Source organism: Cygnus atratus, chromosome 2 (assembly GCF_013377495.2).
Source record: "Cygnus atratus isolate AKBS03 ecotype Queensland, Australia chromosome 2, CAtr_DNAZoo_HiC_assembly, whole genome shotgun sequence".
Classification (NCBI taxonomy): domain Eukaryota; kingdom Metazoa; phylum Chordata; class Aves; order Anseriformes; family Anatidae; genus Cygnus; species Cygnus atratus.
In genome coordinates this window covers 51,575,679-51,599,775 of record NC_066363.1, presented here as the reverse complement: position 1 = coordinate 51,599,775, position 24,097 = coordinate 51,575,679, and the positions used below count along the sequence as shown (strand labels likewise).

The following is a 24,097-nucleotide window of genomic DNA, read 5'->3' as shown; positions in this document are numbered from 1 at the left end:
GACGTCTAATTGAAGCAGGCTAATAGCACGCCACCGGGACCATGTGGCTGTCTGCAAACAAAACCGCTCCACACAAGGCAGCTGGGAAAGCCTCAGATAATGCCACTCGCTCTCCTGCAGGCAGTTCCCAGGACCATCCTCCGTGCCCACCTAACCCCAGGCAGGAAGTGGAGAGGGGAGCAGGGCACTCCCTTTCCCATCGTGGCTTCACATCATTGTGAAAAAACGTGTCAGGGGAGAAGCTCCCTGCTCGCCATCCCTTGTCACAACCTCTCTGTGCTTCTAGTTCCCACCTCCACTGTTATTTCTGCTGTCCGCTGCCCAAAGCCATCTGCCTTTCTGCTCCCCATTATCCTTACTGAGGATTGTCCCTCATTCCACACACCCAAGGGGCTTGGCACCGCACAGCAAGGATGTGGGTAGCTGTGAGCTACTTGCTGCATTTAAATAAACTCATGGGGGTCACTTTCCGAAGAAAGAGCAGGTAGAGGTAGAGTCTTGGAGGAGTGGGATTGACCCAAACCTTGGGAGGGCAGGGGGGAAGCATCGAGGTGACTCAGCTCCTGCCAACCCCACGGTACAGAGGTGCACGTGGCGGGAGCAGAGAGACACCGGTGCTCCAGATTCACAGTGGATGCATCTCCTTGCCTTGTGTCCGCTTCCTTGTGCCAGTGTGCACTCAGCCCCAAGAAGAGAGCTTAGTGTTTCTGTGACCCAGTCTATAAAAATATCATCTCTAAGCAAAAACTGTGCCACCTGCTGTGCATTGGGAGGTGTCATTTAAGAGTAAAAGAATGAAAACAGAACGCTTCAGAGCCACAGAAAGGTAAACCAATTAGTACACTTAAAAGTATTCAAGCTATTCACCAGGTCTTTTGAGTTTGCCTTAAATTGTCTAGCTCCCTGATCAAATATAAACCAGCCATCTTTCTGAAACAAAAACAAAAAATGAAAGTAAACAAACAAAGCACACTAATACTGAAGCCACCAAGGCAAGAATAAATAGGCACCATTATGAACAAAGAGAAAGCCACGTGTCAAAGCAGTGACAACGTCACCAACTTAAAACATTCCTGAAGAAGAGGGGCACCAGCTTCCACTACTGGACAAGACAAGGGATGCTCAGCGTGTCGGGGTGCTGGCCGTGTTTCCCTTTACCCTGTCCCACGGTGACTGGTTTAGCCTCAGTGTGCCCCAAACTCTTTTGCCATTACTGCAGGGCACGATGGTCTCATGCTGCATCCAACAATGATTCAAAAATGCTCCCAGACCTGCTGCCACCATTCATGCCAGGCCCTCCCAGGCAAGCTGCAGCGCTCCTAATCCAGATGTGCAGGGAACCACGCTACAGCAGAAAAGCCTCCTCCAGGCAAGCCTTGGGTCTCACTTCCAGAGCTGCTCTGTGAATGGATAGCAAATGAGGTCTTCAGGGCAGCCTCGGGGCACTTCTCAGCACTGTTTTTCCCCCATCCTGTGGTTCACTTCCACAGGCAATAATTAAGTCAGGTGAAAGAGAGTAACCCAAGTTTTTAAGCATCTTTGCTCCCAATACAGCAGCATTTCCTCCTGTAGTTTTTTTTTTTCTTTTTTTTTTTTTCCCCTTCTAACTAGATCTTTTCTTTCTGGGTCCAAAGCAGAGCCCATTTGTTATGACACAGCTGAAAATCAGCAGCTCCCTGCAGCTAGCCTGGCTGTACTGCTGCAAAACCACCCAGCCAGCACGCTTGAATCTGCGCTTAAAGCCTGCTCACCCACAGAGGGCACTAGCTGTAAATGTAACCGAGCAAATGCATTTCCACTTCGTGTCACACCAGCACTCTGTCGGCAGGCTGCGACTTCAACCCAGGAGCAAATGCAGATGCTTCATGCACATCATCACTGTCGTCTCTAAGAAGAAAGGGAGCAGCAGGCTGGTGATGTGCGAAAGACTAGATCTAGATCTAGTTTGCTAAGTCTGCTTTTGCATATACAGAGAGGTAAGTGCAGGTTCACAGATCCTACCAATATCCCTACCAATGGGGTAAAAATCCATGGCCTTCTTACCCACCTACCTCATTTTAAGCAATGCAAAAATCCCAACTATGTGCTACGTATACATGCAGAGCAGCCAGAAAGGGAGGAAAAAATATCTGCCTACCTCGTATCCCATGTTTGTACTGCCTCCTTTGCTTGGCATGCTCCAAGGGGACATGCAGGAATGTACTCAGGCAGGGGGACAGCTTACAGGACAGTAACGGAAAGGGCTTTGTGCTTCCAGCCCCCCAAGCAAATTGCTGAGTTTTTGCTTCTTTAAATACCAGCCCCAGAACTAAGCTGAAAAGTTTTACTCTTCATTCAGGCCTCTCTCCCAAGTGGACCTCAATTTCTAGTTCAATTTTAATGCTGCCAAATATGTTGAAAAATAACAGCTAGAACTCATCTTCAGTCCAAAGAGTGTGGAGGTTGTCTAATTTTTATATTCATGTATCTAAAATAGAATCTTTGTTAAAAGAAATGTAGTACAATCTGCATTTTTCAGTTCTGTCTGATGGTCCCGTATTTCTCTTTTATAAAACATAAGGATTGTTTTTGTCTCTCTGTGATGACAGCTCTCCAGCTTTTTGCAGCACCAGAAACCCAGAGAGTGATTAGAAACTAACATCATATTGGTAATCACAATCTTGTTGTTCAGTTGCTGAAGCACACCTTCAAGTCATAGTATTCCAAGAAGAGACCAGTAATGCCAGGCCGGTATGTGAGATCCCAACAACACGCATCCATAACCTGAATTTCTACTTTGGTTCTTAGAGTAAGTTACTGTTAGCAAAGGAGGAGTCTCCTCTAACTAGTAGTGTCTGTTCACAGTCTTTCTATAAGGCAGGAGTTTCTCCCCCTGAGAGATGACAAGGACAGGGAGACTCAGTGCAATGGATTTAGAAAGACAGTTCCAAAGCTAATAGACTTTTTTTTTCAAATGAATATTTCATAGTAATTTAAATCCAGTATTACTATTGCAAGACAGACTTGTCTACATAAGCTGCCTAATCTACAGTAACAAAGTACAGCAAAGATTTTAGATTTCTTTTCTTTCAGCTTTAAGATTAGCCCAACTAGCAAGTTTCCTTGAGATGTAATGTCTCAAAAAAAAAAAAAAGACTCAATTTTAATTCATTTAGCATATTGCATAAAACCCACACTAACAGTTCTCCTTGAAGCCCAGGGCTCCTGTTTTCAGGCAGTTGCAGACTGAGAACACAAACTCATGGGAGAATAAGAGTTTGCTCCCTAACCCTGACTTCATCACACTGTAGAAGCTGAAACCTGCAGCACAAGTAGATGGCATTCAAGTTAGCCACTTCATCTCTCATGAAACCCTGCAGAAGATGCTCCACTGGCAATGCCTGGCCTCCCCTACACACTCAGTTCAGGAGAGATTGCAGGCCAGGGCACGAGCACCGTACATACAGATCACAGGGCACAGAGCACCAGATACAAACCAGCAACCCCTTAAAGTGCATTTATTTTCCAATGCAGGTGCTGAAAAGCTGACCTGATGGAAACGTTTGCCTTCTGCAGACTTGCTGAAGACTGGAGTATATGAATATGCCAGCATCCGAGGGAGTTTTGCTAATGCTTTTAATCTCCTTTCTCACCCAAGGAGCAGCCAAGGTTTGATCTAGCCCAGTGGGATGGGAACAGCCCCAGTGGGCAACACAGCTCTCACAGCCGCTCTCCGAATGAATTGTTAGGTGCCTAAGATGCAACTCAGGTACATCAAGGAGGAAAAAAACACACAGGGACAAACAAAGACAGGCCAAGTTAGGGACAGGTCCTTCTTCCACAGACATACGTGGGTGTTTTCTTGTCTTTATTTCAACAGGAGCACAATCTAAAGCACATCTATCCCGTAAAATCTAGCAGACCTAAACAGCTCCCTTTCTGTGAGGCATTCACCCATTTTCACATTTGACTTTCATTTATAATGCCAGGCAGTGACGCAGAGCAGTTTGTTTATTCAGATCAATCTTTTAATCCCATCTTGCCTTCAAAATAAATTACCAAATAAACTCTTCCATGAGCAATACTCTAAATCATGAAGTGGTCACAGGACAAAATCTTCCCACCACAGAAAATAAAATCAAACATTTTTAAAACTTGTTTTGGTTTAGCTGATTTGTTTCCTCTCAAAACATTAGGATTCTGCAAAATTTTAATCTGACATGAAAATCAGAGTGCAGTAAACAGCACATTCTTTGCTCAATCACACACCAATTACAGAATCAAAAAATACCAATACTTTAACAAGAGAATTGCTGCTACAAAATCCTGAGAAAAACATTCCTGGAGAAGGGTGAGTTTTTTTTGTTTTTAATTATTTAGTTGTGTTGATGTGTCCCGTCAGTCTGTTTTGCTGGGGTAAGTGGATTAAAACAAACAAATTTTTTTTAATGACACAGCACTTTGCAGCAAGTTATCTCAAAGCACTACAAGTCCTTAGAAATTAAACCTCACAACATCCCTGTAAGCTAGGGATTTTACAAGCAGAGAAACTTGCACTGAAAGGCTAAATCACTTGTCAAGATTGCACAAGGACTCATTTTTGACTCTTGTGTTCATAGCCCATCACAATCTTTATTTTGTACGGAATTATTTATTATGACTGATAATTACTGTTCAGGTTTCATTTTAGTGTTATCCTGGTGGAAAGTAACACCTTCACAAGACAGGATGCTTTGGAGTAACAAAAAGTCTGATCCATTACAAATCTTTTTCAGATTTAACTCATAACCATGATCTTTAACACTCTAGATCTGCATTGCTTCTCAGTTATTTTCATACTGAGATGGAAGTGCTGCATCACTCTAAAACTGCAAAGTAAGGCTGATGTAGCAATGAGCACTGTGTCATTAAAGAAGCACAACTCTACAGACCACAGGGTGCACGTCCCTTCTTTTACTAGTTTTTTCTTCCCCCCTTTTGTTTTGCTTTTACTTGGCTTTAGCTTTTGGCCAAGGCAGTTGACAGTGTTCCCAGACACCTATTCCCAAGGGACTTGTCTTGCCCTCATACCAGCAGATGCGACTCCGAGGAAGGTGAAATACCTTTGCTGCCAAGCTCAGGCTGCAGTCCCTGCTCTGGGGTTTGCTGGGGAAAACCCTGCGCAGAAAGCAGGCAGAAGGCAGCACCAGCATGTTGAACAACCTCTTTTCTATGGCTTTCTACTCATACCATCTCTCTCCTCAGCCAAGATACAAAAAACCCTCCTGCCAGCCACCCACAGCACCAAACTATCAAGCAGCTGATCTAGCTCTTTGCTAGCTGCTTCCTGTCCCTTTAATCACCAGATTCTTTGACTAATAATTGTATATTTCTGTAAAAGGGCAAAAATGCCTCTCCGTGTGAAAAAGTTTAAATATATAAAAACACTTCATAAAAATATTTATTAAAAAAAAAATCAAAATGCCCCATGAGCCTGTAAACATAGCCTGTAAATCTCTGTTAACTGGAGTCGTTTGAAATGCAGTCTTTCAGGCTCTTAACTGCCCTATCCAATAAGATTTTAAGATAACTGATAGAAATGCCACTTGTCTTGTACTTCTACTCCCATTGCTCCCTTTTTTCTTCTTTGTTTCCAATATGACAGTTTGTTTCCCAGTGTCGGCAATTTTGGAGATATCATTTGTCTTTGCTTTTAACAGAGTTCTGTATGGCCTCATTTTGAGGCTTTCTTACGGACCGGGCTTGAGGTCTGATTGGTAACACGAGCAACACCAGGATGCTTAGAATGTGCATGTGAAAATACATGGACCTGGGAAAAAGCAGAAAGAGAATATTACATTTTTATTGGTAGTAAGATGAATTGTACAGCCTCAATAAGCCCATGCAGAATTTAGTGCTAAGGGATGAATGCAGAAAGTATGAACATGACCTAGTAAGGACCAAAATAAACCCTTGATTCTCACGCAGCCTATGCGTCAATGAAAATGTTGCCATGGATGTTAATGAGGCAAGGAATCAATCAGCAAACACTAGAATCCGAAGTCTGACAGCTCGGATAAACTCACATAATTTAACTCTAGACTTAATACAGTTCATCTCTCTTTTAATGTTAGAGTATACAAGGCTGCATTCTGAAGAAAAATTCTTCAAGCTTCGGACATAAAATTGTATCAGTTAAAAACAATAAATAATAAGCAACTGAATGGAAAAGAAAAAAATCATTTCAAATGCTGAAATCTGAAATAAACCAAAAGTTCACCTCTTATCTGAGGAAGGTTAGATAATGGCAACTACAGAAGGATCTTGTTTTTGAAGGCTACTACTCAGGGACACTTTAATTTGATATCATATTAGATATCAAATATTTTTATTTCAAATAATTTGGTATACACAGGACTGAACAGAAACCAAAAATACTTAAACTAGCCACATAAGGCAACTTGGTGAGGAGCCAGTTTGGGAGCAGTAAGGTCCAGCTCTTAACCATGGAAATGCACTTTTGTATGGTCTCACTTATGCTTTTTACCATAGCTCTTAATTTCTTTGCAAGGTGCTTACTACCGCTGTTAGGTGTGTGGTGCTCTGAAAGTTCATGCCCTGGTCCAGAGGCCTACAATTTCCTTGCTTAACATTCTCCGCATTTAATTAAGGTGTTAATTAAGTTCAAATTCATTAGGGCAAAAAAATACTAAGGTGATGATCCAGCTTTGGGCAAGGGTGGAAAATCATTTTCTCTGCTCAAAATTTGGGTAAAAGTAACATTTCTCCCTTCTTAGACACTGCCATAGTAATACCAAGTTCTTTACACATATTTGTTTCTTTTGTTTTAAAGTTAGCAATGTAATCTCACATTTATATTTACTACCTGGAATGGCCTCTTGTAGCACAAAGGGAACAAATTTACGCACATGGCAGATTTATAAATGAGTTTAGTATTTTAGTCTTTTCTTTCCCTTTTTGTTCTGATTGCTCTTTACTACTTTTGCCTTGAAAGAAGAAAAAATAGATATCAATGTGGTAACTGGGAAAGCATTTTACTAGAACTAGGAAAGATTTGGAGTCATTTCTATATGGTAAGTTTTCCGTGTTGAAGTCCAATGTTTTAAGAAAAAGGAAAGAAAAGGTCAAAATTAAAAAACCTTTCAAACAGACTTACTGACAGCAGCTGTCTTGACTATCAGATTAATGTTTTTATTCTAGAGGAATGAATCATCTTTCTTCTTAACCAAAACCTGTTATTCTGACAGTTCACTGTAGAATCAAAGAAAAGTAAAGCCATATAGAATAGTCTCCCTTTTTAAATTATTTCTGAATTTCTCTATTTCAAGCTATGTTTACTAGAGTATATTCAATATACTCTGCAAACCCAGTGCTTATTTGCACTTATTTTTGAGTGACCTACGGAAGTATTCACACACAAAAAGAAAAACATAATGATTTCAAGAAGTAATAAACTGTCTGGTACCCTCCTATCTCCTGCTGATCAGTCACCTCTTCTGCTCTGTGCAGTCAGCAGCTGGAAATCTGTTCTTGTCTCATTGAGTCCTTCCTACTGTCAACTCACATTGTTCTTAACCTCTCCAGCCTTGACCACTGCTAACGGCTGAGACTTGACTGCTTTGAAAAAGGAAGCCGAGTATGTGAAAAGTCAGATTAAATAACACAAAAATACTGAGAAGCAAGGGAGAAGGGCTCTACCTTGGCACTACTAGCTAATTAAGTTACAGGAGTACAGAAATCACTCCTTACGTTATCAAATATCCTGTTTGAATTCCTTTCAGATCTGACGAAATGCCAACTGCCTTTCAGCGTGGCTTGCATTATTTAACAAAGCCACGCTGGTCTGAGGTGCCATAGTCAGGAGAAGAGAACTTACTTGTAAAACTTAACTGTGGGCTCAACAGCCAGCATCACAAAGGGTGCAACTGTATAGCAAACTGCTAGTTGAGTGACAACCCAGGTAGCAACGTCATAGGCTATCTTGAGAGGCACCGATGAGAGGAAGTAATGTCTGCAATTGCTTCTTATCTGCGTGTCAAGGAAAAGTAAACAGAAAGTTACATAAATTCATTTCTTAGGCAAAGTCACGCAAGCGTACTGCAGCATATGTATTACACTTATTATCAGCATTATCACCAAAAAGTTTACATACTCTTTTGAAAGCACTGAGAGTAGGAAGGCAGGCAGAAGTGCATTAACCGTCATATCTAAGATCCCACAGTTAATCAGTGGTAAACAGAGAAGTGTCCCAATTTCCTCTGCCATAATCAGCAGAGCAGATTCTCATGCAGGAATCTTGGACAATATCCTCGAGGAGGGAAGTTATGATCTGATCTTCCTCCCTCCCATTTTTTTTTTATTACTGCTTTTCAACTGTGAAACAAAGTTACTTTATATGAACAAGTATGTGTTTATACCTGCTCAGTTCTCTACAGATTTGAGTTTAACTTCACATCCGTGAAATGGATCCTCATAAATGAGAGGCAAAGCACATGTTAAAACAGTATGCTCAGCAACTTGCTATAGCCATAGGGGCTAATACTGACCATTAGCTTAATTCACCTTTCAAATAGACCTGGTTATTAATCCACATTCAAATGCTGAAAGAGAACAGAGGGGCTTCCCAGCCCTGTCCAACTGGCTGGTTCAGCCTGAAGGATAAATTGCACCAGTGATAAATGCAGCCTCAGTGAGACATGAAAGCTGTTCTGCCTTTGGTGGCTCTACCCAAGACCAGGCCCATAGACACAGAGCCCAGTTCACCCCATCAGTTGCATCCACATGACAGCATTCCAGCTTGGGCTAACGCTCAGCCTATAACAGTTGTGAAAGAGCAGACCCAAAGCTAATTACAAGTCAGCATCCATGCAACATGAACTAGCAGAAGTCTGATCTCAAGCTTAACCTTGAACACCATGCTAATTTGACTGCACAGACATAGCCGGTAGTACTACCAAACTCCCACCTAACTATACACTCAAAAGCAATGTTTTCTCTGACAGCCAGGGGCAGTATTGCAGCACACAGAGAACTAGTGCTGGCTTTAACTGTTGGGGGTTCTTTGTAATTAGCATTAAAGCAGAACAAAATTTCAGTGAACATCAACCCTGCAAAGGCATGAAAGAGAGCTCGCAGCAGGGACAACCTGCTTGACTGTGCCAGGGTGGTCCCTGCAGCTGATAGCTGGATAACGTCTAGAAAGGGCCTTGGAAGAGAACAATGAAAGGTACATACTGCTCTGGCTGCGAGTGTGATAAGGATTCCAGTGAGAAATGTAAAATAATATCCAGGATAGATACCATGCCACAGGGCCGACAGGATAAACGTTAAGGCTGTAGGGTACCAAGGAGCTCTGTCATAGCAAACACTGTGAAGAGGAAAACAAAACAAGAGGCTGAGTACAGCAGAACAATGGAAACTGCAAATCCCTCTCAGTTTTTAACATCTTATTCTGTTTTCTTACAGGTCTCATCTTGCCTCGGTTACAGTCCAGGGCATAAGGTGTTCTCCCTTTGATAAAATGGAAGGTTAGATGGAAAGAGTTAGCAAGCTTTTATGCACCGAGTATCCAAAGAGTGCCCTGTACAAATACTCCCACTGCTCTCAGCAATCAAATAAATAGAATAGCAGAGAGCAGGGAAGACTTCCCATTCAAGTTTATATTTCTAATCTGGAATTGCACACTACTCTTCAAAACCCTGATGGTAAATCAAGAGCAAGTAGAAGGACAAACAGACACCACCACACCCCTCATGGGTGAACAGAAGTATTTTTAGGCACTGTTATCTGAGAGATGCTGGGAACAACAGGGAGCGCCTTTAGCTATTGCAAAGCAGGGGATTCCTGCTAATTTTTGCCGCCCAAAATCTTACTCCAAAGATGGAAATGAATGATACCAGTTCAAGAATATATTATCAGGTCTATTTGGCTACCTGAGTTTAAACAGAGATGCTGTGTTCCAAAGAAAATAGTAAAGATAATAATGTATTTCTTACCAGGAACATCATTTGAATTATGAAAAATAGGAGATGGTAAGATAACATTTAACAAGAAAAATAGTCACAATAACCATGATATATTTGTGCCTACACTTCAGACACTGCGTTAACTGACTGTACACTGAGCTTTAATCGTGCCTAAAAGCGTAACAAGTAGCAGGAGACAGTTCCATCAAAAAAAAATGGACTTAAGCTAATATTTACATAAGCCTTATCAGACAGAGATTAAAATCGGATCATCTCAGTGCTATAATAAGTCTCTTCTCCATATCCTAAACAGGGACTCAGTAGAAAGCTTCTTATGATAACGCCAAACTGGACTACACCAAGGCTCTGAAGATTCAGACTTCTCCCCAGTTCTAACTGAAATGGATCCCAGTGACACAATGAGGCTTGCCTCCGGTCGTAATACGCATGGGAAACATCATATAGCACCGTGAAACATTACAGCAAAAACAGTGGAGGCAGACACCAGCCTAAAAAATGCCATCAAAATGCTATTATTTTTCATTTTGGAAGATCTGAACAGTTCATTTCTGGCTTTGCTGCTCATATATAAAATGTGGACATTTTAGCACTTGCAACAACAAAACTTCATAGCATCAAAACCCACTGTGTTCCACCAACTGTTAAAGAGAGGGAACAAAGAACAAAACACTATACATTGATAAGACTCACCATCAGCATTTTTTCAGGCCATCTAAAGTTTTTGGGTCTCACAAGCAACTTGCTGTTTCATCCCACTTACCGTTTTAACCAGGCAGCTGTCTGAATGTTCCAGTTTTCAATGTACATTTTAAAACTTGTCGCAGTCTAAGAAAGAAGTTCACATGAAACGTTAGCACTGAAACATTTAAAATAATACTTGTATTTTAAGTTAGAGAAGTGATAATACACGGGAAATATTTATTCTAGTAGCTAACTATTGTGAAGATTGTGCCACAGTCCATCATTACACTAATATATTTTGGGAGGGACATTAACTAGGTTGATTGCTCACTGCCAGCGCTCGGCACTTGCTTTGTTTTGTAAAATTAAACACAATGTTTGGTTATTTTTCAAATTACAGGAAATCTGAAGAGCTTTCTTGTTTTAAAACGTTTGGCCTTCCCACAGCTCATAAACAGCTTCATTTCTGGAAGAGAAATCTTGCCACCCACTACACAGTCTGGAATTCCCTAGAATGCTATTAAAACAAAGCGTTATAAAAACTAAAAGATGTGCATTATTATTTGGAGAAGGAAGGAGGAAAATTGCAAAAACACGGACAAAAATAAATTCAGGACTAAATTTAGAACTAACTTTCAGTTTGCTATCCAGCTTGAGAAACTGGAGTGGACTCCAGGGCCCTGGGGAAACTACCTGTACCTCCTCACAGCATCAGTTCCCCCGGCTTGAGGGGACTGCTCGATCCTGTCCAGCATCAGTTCCCCTAATCCTGGCCAACTCCTTCTCTGGCAGTTCCCTGTTCCCACTCCCCCTTGCTCCTTGCTTGCTGACAGAAACTTCCCAGGGTGTTCTCATCAAGTAGGAATAAATAACTGGTCTCCACTGATTCAGTGAAACTACATTATTTTGTGCTATCAGCTGAAGGCATGGGCACACCAACCAGAAGGGATAAAGACAACAGTTTCCAGGGGGAATATTCAGATACTTTTGCCTTTTCACACAGAATCCTGACGATCGGCATTGTATCCTCTGTTTAAAAAGTTAAAAACGATTAGCAATTCCCAATGCAGCACTGCCACATTTTAATTGCATTACTGCATGACTGCACCAAGAGAAGCCAAGAAAAATATAATTTCTCTTCCAACTAATATTGTCACTCTTTTTTGGTCTCCTTTAAGTTCCCGTTACTCTACCAAGAGAGAAAGTGGTCACCAGCTGCCAGAATATGCATGCTGCCAATGTTTTCTTCAAGCCCTCCCCCACACATTTAGCCACCCATGTCTTTTTAATGTCCTCACAACTCCTGACACATGCTTGTCTTCATCCAACCTCTACAGTCCAGATTAGACTGTAACCACATTTAGCACTCAAGTTCCCAACCCTTAGCAGTTTTACACATGGAAGTGGCTATCCTGCTCAAAATGCACTGCACAATCACACTTATCCTTTAACTCCCAGAATTGTTGTTGGTGCATACAGGAACAGTTCAAGGCTTACATGAAGCTGTACCCTCTCTAGCCTCTCCTCATCGCACACATGACCAAATCAATGGAGGCCTGGTATTTTGTTTTGTTTTTTTTCCCTGCTGACTCAGATGCTCTTTCAGATAAGACTGGGAAATTTGGAAAGCCACAGTACATCATCCCTCCTGGCAGGACTTCTGAGGCCAGTATGACCCTTCTGCTTTATGCTCCTGGAAATAATTTCTCCACCCTGATCTCTGTTACTCATCTGAAGGAAAAAAATTCTGCAGAGCCTACAGTTCACCAGGTAGAGGAGAGCAAAGGCTCCTGTTTCCTTTGTTTGGCTTTACTGAAGAGCACTCTCTACACTTTACTATCCTCATTCAAACAGGAATTGCCCTAGCCCATCTAGGCAAGAATTGTTTCCCACCCTGAAACTGAATTAGGTATTTATTCAAGATCTCTGAGTAGTACCTTGCATGCTATTGCTATCCAGGAGTATAAAGCATTTTTGGGATGTGTATTCTGTACTACTCAAGGAGAGATGTATAATAAGGATTAGGGTAAAAAAAAAAAAACACAGAAAGGATGTTGAGAAAGTGAGAATGTATATACTTTCAGCTTTGGCATTTTTAAACATTTTTCAACTAATAATTACAGGGACCGTTTCATTTTTGAGAAGAGCTATTGAAGCACACTTGCTTAATCACAGGTCATTCAGCAATAAAGCAGTTAACTTGTTGTTTTCATCTGCTTTTCCTTTTAAAAGCACAACTACAGAATTACAGGGGGAAGTTCCTCCTATTGCTAAAGGAAAGAAGCCTTTAGAAAGCAGTTTTAGACATGTAAACATTTTTACATCCCCCTTGCACTCAGAGAATATTCTTCAGAGCAAACAAATAACTATACTGGCCATTTCTTGCATCAAAACACACACACACACACAAAAAAAAAAACAGTTTACAAAAGACTAATGGATGTTAAAAGCATGCTGCAGTCACAAGAAACGTGTGTGACAAAGGTTTGAGAAATCATGTGGTTTGCTGAACGGAGCTCCAGATCAGCCACCACATAAGCTCTACATGGCCCTGCCAATCTTGTTCAGGTTACTTGGTTTGTACCTGTTACCTCTTGCACCCCAGCTTGTTTCCATTTACAAGAGGCACTCCAGCCATACGCAGAGACCCAAACTCTTTCACGTGTTTGTGCAATGCCTATCAATGTGGTGGCCTCTTTCACTACCACCACATATTTCAGCTGGGTTATGAAAGGGGAACACTGCAAGAATCAGATAGATGCAATACACCACAGATGGTGAAGAATCATAGCTGCGAGCAATTTATTGACCTGCTGAACTCAGCCACAATCCACAGTAATTGACTGCTCATTTATTAAACATCTGATCAATCATTTATTAGCCCTCTATAAACTATTTACAAATGCAACCTGAATACAGAGCATGACAAAGGTGGTGTGACAGATGCTATTTATCTGCCCAATAGATAAAATACAAAACCTCTCAAATTAAAGAGAGGCAGCCTGGTGGCATGGACTTACTTTCCTTCTAGCAAACAATCTCCCCATTATCGTGGCAATTTCTCTGTGCCCATTATGCTAATGTGGCCACTCCTTTAGCTCACCTCAATGTTCCAGATATTTAAATTGGACAACAGGTCCCAGCGGAAAGCACCTCTCTCATCAACTCCACTGAATCCATAACCAGCTGCATTGTTGACTGCATCTGCTGCGATATCAAAGCAAAATGGATCAAATCAGACTGCTGGAAGAGCCGTGTTCTCTTACAAGTCTGTATGTCACTGAACACACATTCAAGCCATCTTTGTAGTAATTAGCAACTTCTCTTTCAAAAAGAAGCTTCCTCGTAGTAAGGGGGCATTGCTATACGGCAACACAGGAGAATCATTTGCTGAAGAGGAAAGATGAGCTACTCCTTTGACAGAACAAATAATAATAATTAAAAAAAGAACAGGAATATTTTTTCCTATTATTCTCCTCTTATCATGCATTGGAGATAGATGTAAAAGAGTTGCCATATTTATTAATATGTAATTAGTATTTTCCTCAAAAGGATATCTGGATGTCCCAGCACTTTCCAGAATTCAGAAAAGCTGTAATGTCTCCAAGACATGATCACCATTTTGACTAAGAGTTACATCATGGTTGTTTTAATCAGGACTTTTATTCATACTTTGGTAGACAAAGCCTTTATCTTAAATCCATTGTTCACTCACTAAAGTACCCGACCATCTCTACAAATCAAATATTGAGCAACTTCAATTACAGACTTAACTACTACATGTGCAAATAAAAGCCTGGGTAGCAGTAGGCATTTCACATGCTGTGCTCCCACTTGCTGTTGCAATGAAGCACAGCAAAATTCCACAGGCTGAATGAATTTCTTGCTCTTCCTCAGGGTACGTGGGCAACTATTTCCCCTCTCAGCCTTGCTTGGGAGCCATCTAGTCACCAGATCTTAAATAATGCTTTTAATGTGCCTCTGCCAGAAATCCTCTCTCTGTGTACCAAGAAAACAGGAGGGGATCATTACCTCTAGATGCAGCCACCACTGAGGAGATGGGAAGAAAAAGGAAAGCCAAAATACAGGTAGGTAGGTAAAGCTTATCCTTCTAGATTGATTACATAATACAAGCCTGGAATAAGCCAAGCTCTAAAAAGGTCAGAATTTATTTCCGGAGACTGAAAACTGATTTTGCTTTGTAAGTGCTACAGATTTAGGCACAACTTCATGGAGAAACCCCAAAGCACAACACCACAGAGAGAACCTAATTAACAACAACAATAGCAATAAATAAATAAATTAATAAGCAGCCTTCTCTAATCTGAAACTTCCCATTTACTTCCACTTTACTAAATGAGCTAGATTTTACTGATGGAAAGAAAGGTCTCCCATTTTTCAGATCTCTCCATGTATTTTTTTATTTAAAAAAAGAACCTTGTCTAAAATTTACTGTATGGCCCGCCAGCGCCTTGCTATGAGAGCAGCAGCAAGCTGCAAGACCCATAGGACTGTGCCTGGAAAAAGACTGCCACACCAGAGCAGAGGACTCCTAGGTTTGTTCCTCATTGCTCGAAGGGTAGCAGGGACTGCTTAGTGTTTCTTCGACAAATGCAAGAAATCAGAAATCCAGGGGCACAGCAAAACCACGGACCTGTTGGCCTTTTGCTTCACACAAGGACATCTACAGAACAGCATGGTTAGGGCACAAAAGCATTTCAGCTGCCCAGCCCTCAAATTAGTTGCAAAACCCCAACCTCCACAAAGTCCACCAGAGGTTGCCCTGCTGACTTGGACAGCTCTGGCATATTGCTTTTGCTCTGCACAAACCCTTGGATGCAGGTGCTCAATTCCAAATTGCTTTCATCAGTAGCTCTGAGTCAAGCTTGCAGCTATGCTCCCGTGACTATTGCTACTGCAGGGAGAAGCTGAATTTTCTGTCTTTCCATGGATCTGGAGGAATTCAGCAGCACGGCTCTCGCACAATGGCATGACTGTCCTCTTCTGAGAGCAGGAAGTGTTTATCAGCAGTTTCAGCAGGCACTTTTACAGTGCCTTGTGCTATGCCACAGGGAGCTAAACAGCAAAAGGATAAAACATCTGCTGTTTTGTTGGCCAGATTTGTAACACGAATAACAGAGACCTCACCCACCAGCGTGCAATGCATGCTTTTCCTGAAACCCCTCATCTGTAAGATATTTTTACAACCCCTAAGGCTCGCTCACTCCCGTCACAAATCCAAACTCAGATAATCTCTTTGATAATGGTCTTTTAGTTAACTATGACACTGGTAAACTTGTAAGTGACAAATTAATATTGGGTCCCTCAAAAAAAAAAAAAACACTTTCTGAGCAAACAATTCTTTATCCCAAAGCCTTTCCCATCCTACAGATGCCAGTCCTCAATGTTCTTTTCTTGATCCATCTTGATTTACTCCCAGCAGTTCAATTACAGCCTCACAACAAATTTTCCTGGTTCTTTCCATCCCATCCCAATGACACCCTTCTCAGTTTTGGGTGTATATATCACTGTAGGATCTCCCTACATGCAAAGTCTTGTACTACCCACAAAAAAAAAAATAATCAGTCACTCAATTTTCAACCTAGGCTAGAAGGATTTAACTCCTCACACATAGACAGGAATGGTGACTTCTAAAATGAAGTAGGCAAAATAGAAAAAGATTATTCTGACCACCAGTCTAGCTGGATTCCAATATCGAAGCCAAATTTTTTTTTCTTCTCTTTCTAATGAACTCCCTTCTATCTCTTCTCCTTTTCCTTGCAGAGGTTCTTGGGTCCTTCCCATAACCTTCTTCATTGCCCACGTGCCCTGTGGTTCTCCAGTCCTCTCTCTTGGTCGCTCAAGGCTAGCCCATGCACAGGACCACAGAGTGCCTCTGAGGCAAAGCCTAATTTTAGCTCTCCACAAGAACCACAGCTTTCTAATACAGATGCATGTGCTAAAGATGTCTCATAACAAGAGAGAGGTCTGTACATCACAACATACTTGTCTACATACACCGCCTACAGGAACGTGTATATCTCCTGGATTAACTACAGGTCTAGGGACTATTTTATTTCATTTATTTCCCACTAGTTCAGCCCTCCCAAACCCCCTCCCCACTTATGAACCGATTTGTTACTCACAAAAATAAGCGATGCAGCCAGACTTACCTAACGTCCATGCAAAGTAATACTTTGGTTTTGCTGCCTGTGTAACAATGTACAGGTAACCAAGTCTTGATAAGAAGGGTGTTTTATCAAGAAATTCATTATCAATAATATATGCCATAGGAAAGTTCTTGGTAAGTGTCAAGAATAAAACAAGAGATACTAGTGTGATACACAGCTTGTACATCACTGCTCCCTAAAAAAGACAAATGACAGTGAAACATTCATTAGAAGCATTTGTTTAAGGGAACAAAAAATACCAGTGCTCGTGGCATACAAAAATAGTGTGATTCAAGAACCAATAAAGTTAGCAGTGACAAAGTTGACAATAATTTAGAAGGGGTGACGAAGAAAAGGCCACAGTCCAACCTTATGTCTAATGTAGTTTACTGAACTAACTATAGTTGAGTACAAGTGAGAATTTATAGTCAAAATTGGCCATGATCTTCACCAGACTCCTACAGCAGTTAGTGGAGGTCCTAAACTGAGAAAGGAAACAAACAAAGGAAACAAACAAACAAAAGCAAAATAGAAAGGAGAAAGCTTTCCTATATGTACTGTTGTCTCTTGGAACTAAAGACTGAGCTCCTCCTAGAAGCCAAAAGCTTCGCTATTCGGTACAGCAGCAGTACAATTGTTCAGCTGCCATCCAGGTGCCTTGCTAAAAAACACTTGTCAAAAAAGCATACACACGTGTACCTTTCCATGATATAGGGTATCTGCAACACCATGCTTGCTTCTATTACTGCTCTCTAGTTTTTTATATAATAAAATTATTGCCAGTCATGTCAGTAGTTAAAAGCTTCATTTCAAATAAGCATCCAGAGTAAACATTCCTTGATACAGGCATAATTAAAAAGGTAAATCTGACACTTGGGTACCATGTAAAAATTGACTCATGCATTCTCAGAAGACCAGTAAAAGTGCAATACGTTATTGAAACAACAATGAACTTTTGGATCCCAAGTACTCTTTTTATACCTTTTCCATGTTCAGTAATAATGTGCGATTATTTTTGAACGGGTACAATGCAAATTTTAATATTCTCTGCAGACTTGCATCTAACACAAGATGGGCCTTATTCTGACCTCAGTAATACTAACGTAAATCAGAAGTAACACCACTGAAGTCAGTAGAAATGCAACTGTATGCAAACAGGAATCAGATATGTAGCAGCAGATACTCAACCTCAGAAAAGACATACTGCACTCACTCACAAAGCTATGCATTCAGTGTCACTTTAAGACAAGAGAGAAGAATCTGGTTCTCACACTGTTATCCTGTCTTACAATAAGGTAATTTATAAGAAGGTCTTACGTAGTATTGAAAAATAAAACAAAGGTGTTGCACTTATCCTTCTTAACCTTGTATGTGAAAAATGACCTCCAAGTAATTTTAAAGAGTGAAATTCTCTGGCAAAGCACCTGGACACACTACAGTTTCTGATGGGTCATGATTCCTGTACTCCCAATGTATTCTGCATTACAGGCAGGATTTGACTTTTCTTTCTGACAGATGTGCTGTTTTCTTCTTCTGTCTGGAGCTGAACTGCAATTGATAGTTATTAGAACCTGCAGAATGTTCCCACTGCTGCACAAAGGACACCCATTGACCAGTGACCCATTCTGCAAGCCAAACACATTTGGGGAATTCAAGGGAAGACACCAGCCCCTTCACCTCTGACCCTGTGATAAAAACAGCAGCCACTTCACAGAGGAAAAAAAAAAAAACCAACAGCCACCACTACTAACATTTACTGGCAAGATAATCCAAAAATGGCTTTTCCTCTTCATTTTTAATTATGAGAATCCTGTACAAAGCTGTACTCTCCTGCCCTTTGCAATCAATCTTTGTCAGTTTAAAACTTACAGTTGGAGAAGGATCAGGAAGTCTGTCATAACCCTTCTGCTTCCAGTTCACTTCTAATAGTTTCATGTGCACATGCCTCCCTTCAATGAAGGCTATATAATCCTTGTAATTGCTGCAAGGCCCAGCTATGATGCTCATAAAATTGAGGAGATAGCTTAAATACTCCAGTAAAGACGGTCTTGTCCTAGGGAAATCATCCACACACAACAAAACAAAACAAAACAAACAAAAGTTAAACACAGCAAAGGCTTCAGTGAACACTTTTTGTTGTACTGCCTGCTTCAGTCCTCAGCTCTCTCCTACCACCTCCCCCCCAGATGAGAGCTTACTATATCTTTTTTGGGGGTAAAGATGAATCACAGCCTCTCACATATCCCAGTGATGTCTGGCAGATGGCAGTCTGAACAAGGGCAATGTGGAAGTGTACAAACTACAGGTGAACAAATCTGATTGCTAAAAGCATTGTAGTTTAAAAATAGTCATAAATCTAAGTATCTGCTCTCAAGCAAATTGACTTGCACATTTTGGCCAGGCCAGCAGTAACAACAGCAAGAAGCTGGTAGCTGTTTTGGACACCTGCCTGGTAAGTCATGGACCAGTAACGGCTGGCAGACCACAGGCTGAGCAATACCAGCCTCACCAAGCTGTTCAATGCAATACTTTGTGTTGTTATGCAAACTATAGGGCAGGGAGCTTTTGAGACACCGACTGCCAGGCCTGAGAGGAGCTCTCAGCCACCCTTCTCAAAGCAGCTGCCGGCACAGTTCAGCCTTCTGAAAAATGGGAAGTGCGATGTGAGACACACAGCAACAGAATGAAGAGGCACTCTGTCCTTCTGTGCAAATAAAGGAAGTAATCGTGTATTGCATCATGGACAGGAAAAGGAAGTATGGGGAAAAAAATGCATAAATCAAAAGACATCTGAAGAAAGTCAAAGTCCATCTTGGTTGCTATTTCCATTTTGCAAGCGCATAAACCACAAGTTCCCATGGGAGTTTTACCATTAGATGTAAAATGAGGATTCACTGTCATTGCAACAGATTAGTAGGACAGAAAAGAAAGATGTGCAGGCCTCTCACTGCTAGTGTAGTTTCTAAAGTGCTAAGCTTGCTTTATTTACGTGACAGAAAAACAGCCATATCTATACACAGCACTGAGATACACAGTGCTCTCCATTAATGTACTAATAGTCACCAAAGTAAATAAGGACTCCCCCCAGATGAGAACAGGAACTGAGGCACAGTGCTTTAGGACACTCCTGTCCAAGATACAGATGGACATGCATAAACCAAAATCTACTTAAAATTCTTTCAGACTAAAACATAAATTTCTATGTTTTCTAGCAGAAAAATTAAGCAACGGTTAAGCAACTGCTGTTGCCTACTTTTATTCTGAAGCGGAATTAGTTTGAATAAACAGTTAGCTTAGCCAGGATTTTCTGCATTCACTCCGCTGGTCATTGTAGATGCTAGTGTCTGAATGATACATTGTCTGGTGAAAACATTTCACAGAAAGATGCAGCAAACAGTTTGGGGTAAGGCTCATCTTTCTGTCCTGTAAAATTTTGATGGTGATTTGGGCTTTTGAGAGTAAGATAAAAATAAGAGTAAAAATAAAGTCATTAGTTTCAGCTTAGATTGTGCACATGGGTGGGTGGGGAGACATGAGCAATGCACGAAGGAATGTACAGAGGATGAGTAAGAAACAAAAACAGACCAAGAACAGAGGGAAGACAAAAGGCTGTATTACCAAAGGGGATTTAAAACTCCTCAGTTATGATTTGTCTGCCACCAACACTTGAGCTATTGGCATACACTTCTATATTGTGAGCTCATCTACTGTAAAAGAAAAAAAAAAAAGAAAAACAACACAAACAGCCTGTTTGGTGAGAATTTGACTAGAATTAATCATATGGCTACAAGGGCCCACTGCAGTTGAACATTATTGCTGTGTGCTTTAAAAACAGGCAAAAACATATGGGCCACAGCAAAAGTTATATAAGTCTCCCTACAGGATTTTTGCTTTTCAAGAAACTGTTCTCTGCTTGCTTTTAGAAGCTCATAGGCAGATTTTCTGAGGGCTCTATCTTCTGCCTTAGAAACAATTTCCTTGGCCCTAAACATTCACTTCATGGTGAAAAGTAGTTATGAGAGTAGTCCTAGTTCTTCTGAAAAAAATAATTCATCTGTATCAAGGGACAAGAAAGGAAAAAAGATGCTTGAACACGTGATTAATATGCTGTCTCCCCCTGAAAAAGGAGAAGATTAGTCACATAACTTGAAGGACTAGGAGTACTAATGTTATGGAGGGAGATAGGAAAAATAAAATTTCACTGAGAATTTTGGTGAAGAAAAGCAGTACTTAATGTGTCAAACAAAAATGGACTTCTGGTATGCAGTAGTTTGCCAGCAGAGGAAGAGTATTCTATTGTGGAAAAATAGAATATCAGAGGTAAAATGAAGACAACAGACAAAAAGTCTGCACAATACAACCTTAGCCAGAATATAAAGAATTTGATTTCACCAAAGACCACTTTTGTTGCACATGGAGGATACATTTAAGTCAGTGAGATGTTGCCATGACCTTAAGTGTGGTATTGACTAGCACAGGGCGATAAAGGCAGAAGCCCTAGGCCAAAGAAATAGAGAATAGAGCAGAGAAGTTTGTGCAAGGAGGGCACTAACAGTACCATTACAAAAACAAAATTCCTCAAGCAAATAGAAAAAGCAGGAAACACTTTTATCCTTTTATGAACTGGGAAGAAGCAGGGAACATTTTCATGGTTGGACCACTTGTTACCTCTGACATTGCAAAAGGAAAAATAAACACAACAAACTAACAAACAAAACAACAAAAACTAAACTTCTTCAGATGAAATTAAACATATATCAATGGGTGAATTAAATTCTTACTTTACAGCAAGCCGATTTTGCTCAGCAGTAAGTTCCTCAGCTTGTCTCCCTATTCCTGTACAGAAAAGTCACATTAGATCTTTTCAAAAGCTGAACACTGAAAGCCACCCCCAAAGCCTTATGTTTGCATCCCATGGATAGGAAGTTCCTAAAGCCATAGGCTTCAATATCTCTTTGCCACAGGCAATTTTCAGATAGCTCAATTCCCAACTTTTAGGTCAAGTATATTCATGTTCCCTCTACCCTGGTTCCTTACCTCATCTCCCCCTTTCTCGGCTTTCAGGAGGAGTAGTCGTAGTATTCCCACACACACAATGCAACTCGCAATGGCACCAACTGGCAACCCCCAGCAGCCTCTGCTAACGGTCTGGTGCTGGAAAAACCTCTGTTCCCAGAAGCTGCTGCCTCATTTAAGCTCCAGCCTCCTGCTGGCTCCTTGGTGAGAAATGGAGCATTTCACAGCAGGAGGATCAGTGGAAGAGAAATGGGCTCTCAAGAAACAGAAGCTTCACTAGTGTGAACTAGCAGCCTGGCTGCCTGCTGCTGGAGCAAACCAAAACACACGTATCAGTAATAATCTGCAATTTTACAAGGTCCAGTCTGGAAGGGCAACCTCCTGTTGAGTTCATGTGACTTTTGGGGCCAGAGGCAGAGCACAGAGTCACTGCCCAAGAAAACTATACAAAAGTCTTGTATGATGGCCAGTGTGTAAACAGATGTCACTTACAGCAAATATCTTAAAACCTTCACTCTGAAGCCTTAGCTGTGCTTACTGTGAGAAATCCCACTGGTTTCAGCAAAACTCACCACAGGATGAGTCACATCACTTGATGCTGAGCATGCATATATATACATCTTCACAAGATCAGGGGCTTGGCATCACTTAACATTACTGTTCTTGATGCACTGGCCATAATTACCAAGGCACATCCACATGGCCCATTTTCTGAAAAGACTACTTATAAGCTGCTCATATGCATTCTCTCTTCACTGTTTCAGTTCCTAAATACTGGGAAGGGCATGAGCTCCAGGGAAACTATTAAGCACTTAGTTACTTAAAGGGCTGGTTATTTTGTTTGTCTGTTTCCATTTAAGGCAGCTGCATTAAATTTTTACAAATGGAGATTTGTCACCCATGCTTGAACTGCAAGCTGCCTCCATTTGAACAACTGCTCCATGTATGGACATTCACAATGTAATGAGCCTTTTCCACTATAATTAATCTGTAGGATTTCTGTTTTAAGACACACCTGCCACTGCTGCTATCTCTTCCCTTCTGTTCGTTTACCTTCAGCATTCTAGGGGTACATGTAGGCTGCACACCACTGTGGCACACAGTGATACCAGAGCTAGCTGGCTTGAATAATAAGGGCAGAGAAGCCCCAGAGATTTTGTTGTGAAGGTTAACAAGGTCAATTAGCCCATGCAGAGCTTCAAGCTGCACTTGCTTATAGCCAGCTAGAAGTAACAGACTGTATTGGGTGTATGTGACAAGGGTTTGGTAGCAGGGAAGCTGTAGGGCAGAGCCCAGCAGCTGCCCCTTGTCAGATCAGAGCCAGCTCTAGCCGGCTCCAGAAGGGACCTGTTGCTGGCCAGAGCTGAGCCAGGGAGCAACGCTGGTTGGGACTCTGTGAGAACATATTTAAGAAAGGGAAAAAAATGGCTGGGCAACAAGCAACTGGGAGATGGAGGACTGAGAAGCAGCCCTGCAGCCCCCAAGGTCAGTGCAGCAGGAGAGCAAGAGGTGCTCCAGGCACGCAGCAGCAGTTCCCCTGCGGCCTGTGCAGGGAGAGGCCCCTGGTGGAGCCGGCTGTCCCCCTGCAGCCCATGGGTCCCACATGGAGCAGATCTCCATGCTGCAGCCCATGGGTGGAGGAGCCCCCGGTGGAGCAGGTGGATGTGGCCTGGAGGAGGCTGCGGCCCATGGAGAGCCCCTGCAGGAGCAGGCCCCGGGCCAGAGCTGCAGCCCGTGGAGAGGAGCCCACGCAGGAGCAGGGGGTCTGGGGGGAGCTGCCGCCCACCCGTGGGGGACCCGTGCTGGAGCAGTTTGCTCCTGGGGGATGGACCCCATGGTATGGAGCCATATGGGAGCAGTTCTTGAAGAGCTGCTGCCTGTGGGCAGCCACCACAGGCTCAGTGCAGGAAGGATGGTATCCTGTGGGAGGGACCCCACAGGGAGCAGGGGCAGAGAGTGACCACGAAGGAGCAGCAGATGACAAAGCATCAGGAACTGACCGCAGCCTCCATACCACTGCACTGCTCTGGGGCAGGAGGTAGAAGAGGGTGCATGGGAGGGAAAGTATTCTTAGTTTGCTTTTAGTTCTCACTGCTTTAGTCTGTTAGTAATAAGCAATAAATATTAACCTCTCTATGCTGAGTGTGTTTTGCCTGGGATGATAATTGTTGAGTGATCTCTGTGTCCTTGTCCTCGAGCCCTTTCCATTGTATTTTCTCCCCTTTTTTCTTTGAGGAGGGGGAGTGAGAGAGCAGTTGTGGTGGA

General features: G+C 41.9%; 1 protein-coding gene across 3 annotated transcripts in view; it reads right to left on the bottom strand.

The window, feature by feature from the left end:
• Positions 1-5,401: 5,401 nt before the first annotated feature.
• Positions 5,402-24,097, bottom strand: part of MBOAT1 (membrane bound O-acyltransferase domain containing 1) — a 55,284-nt gene continuing 36,588 nt past the window's right edge. For 2 of the 3 annotated variants that reach the window (XM_035549663.2, XM_035549664.2), the window contains 8 exons: positions 21,598-21,652; positions 18,686-18,869; positions 16,820-17,012; positions 13,750-13,853; positions 10,726-10,790; positions 9,214-9,346; positions 7,856-8,007; positions 5,402-5,788 (listed from right to left, as the gene is read on the bottom strand). In XM_035549663.2, coding sequence (XP_035405556.1) covers positions 5,656-5,788; positions 7,856-8,007; positions 9,214-9,346; positions 10,726-10,790; positions 13,750-13,853; positions 16,820-17,012; positions 18,686-18,869; positions 21,598-21,652 — 1,019 coding nt within the window. In that variant the 3' untranslated portion in view covers positions 5,402-5,655. The remainder of the gene's footprint in view (positions 5,789-7,855; positions 8,008-9,213; positions 9,347-10,725; positions 10,791-13,749; positions 13,854-16,819; positions 17,013-18,685; positions 18,870-21,597; positions 21,653-24,097) is intronic. The other variant, XR_004779132.2, reaches the window with a different exon arrangement.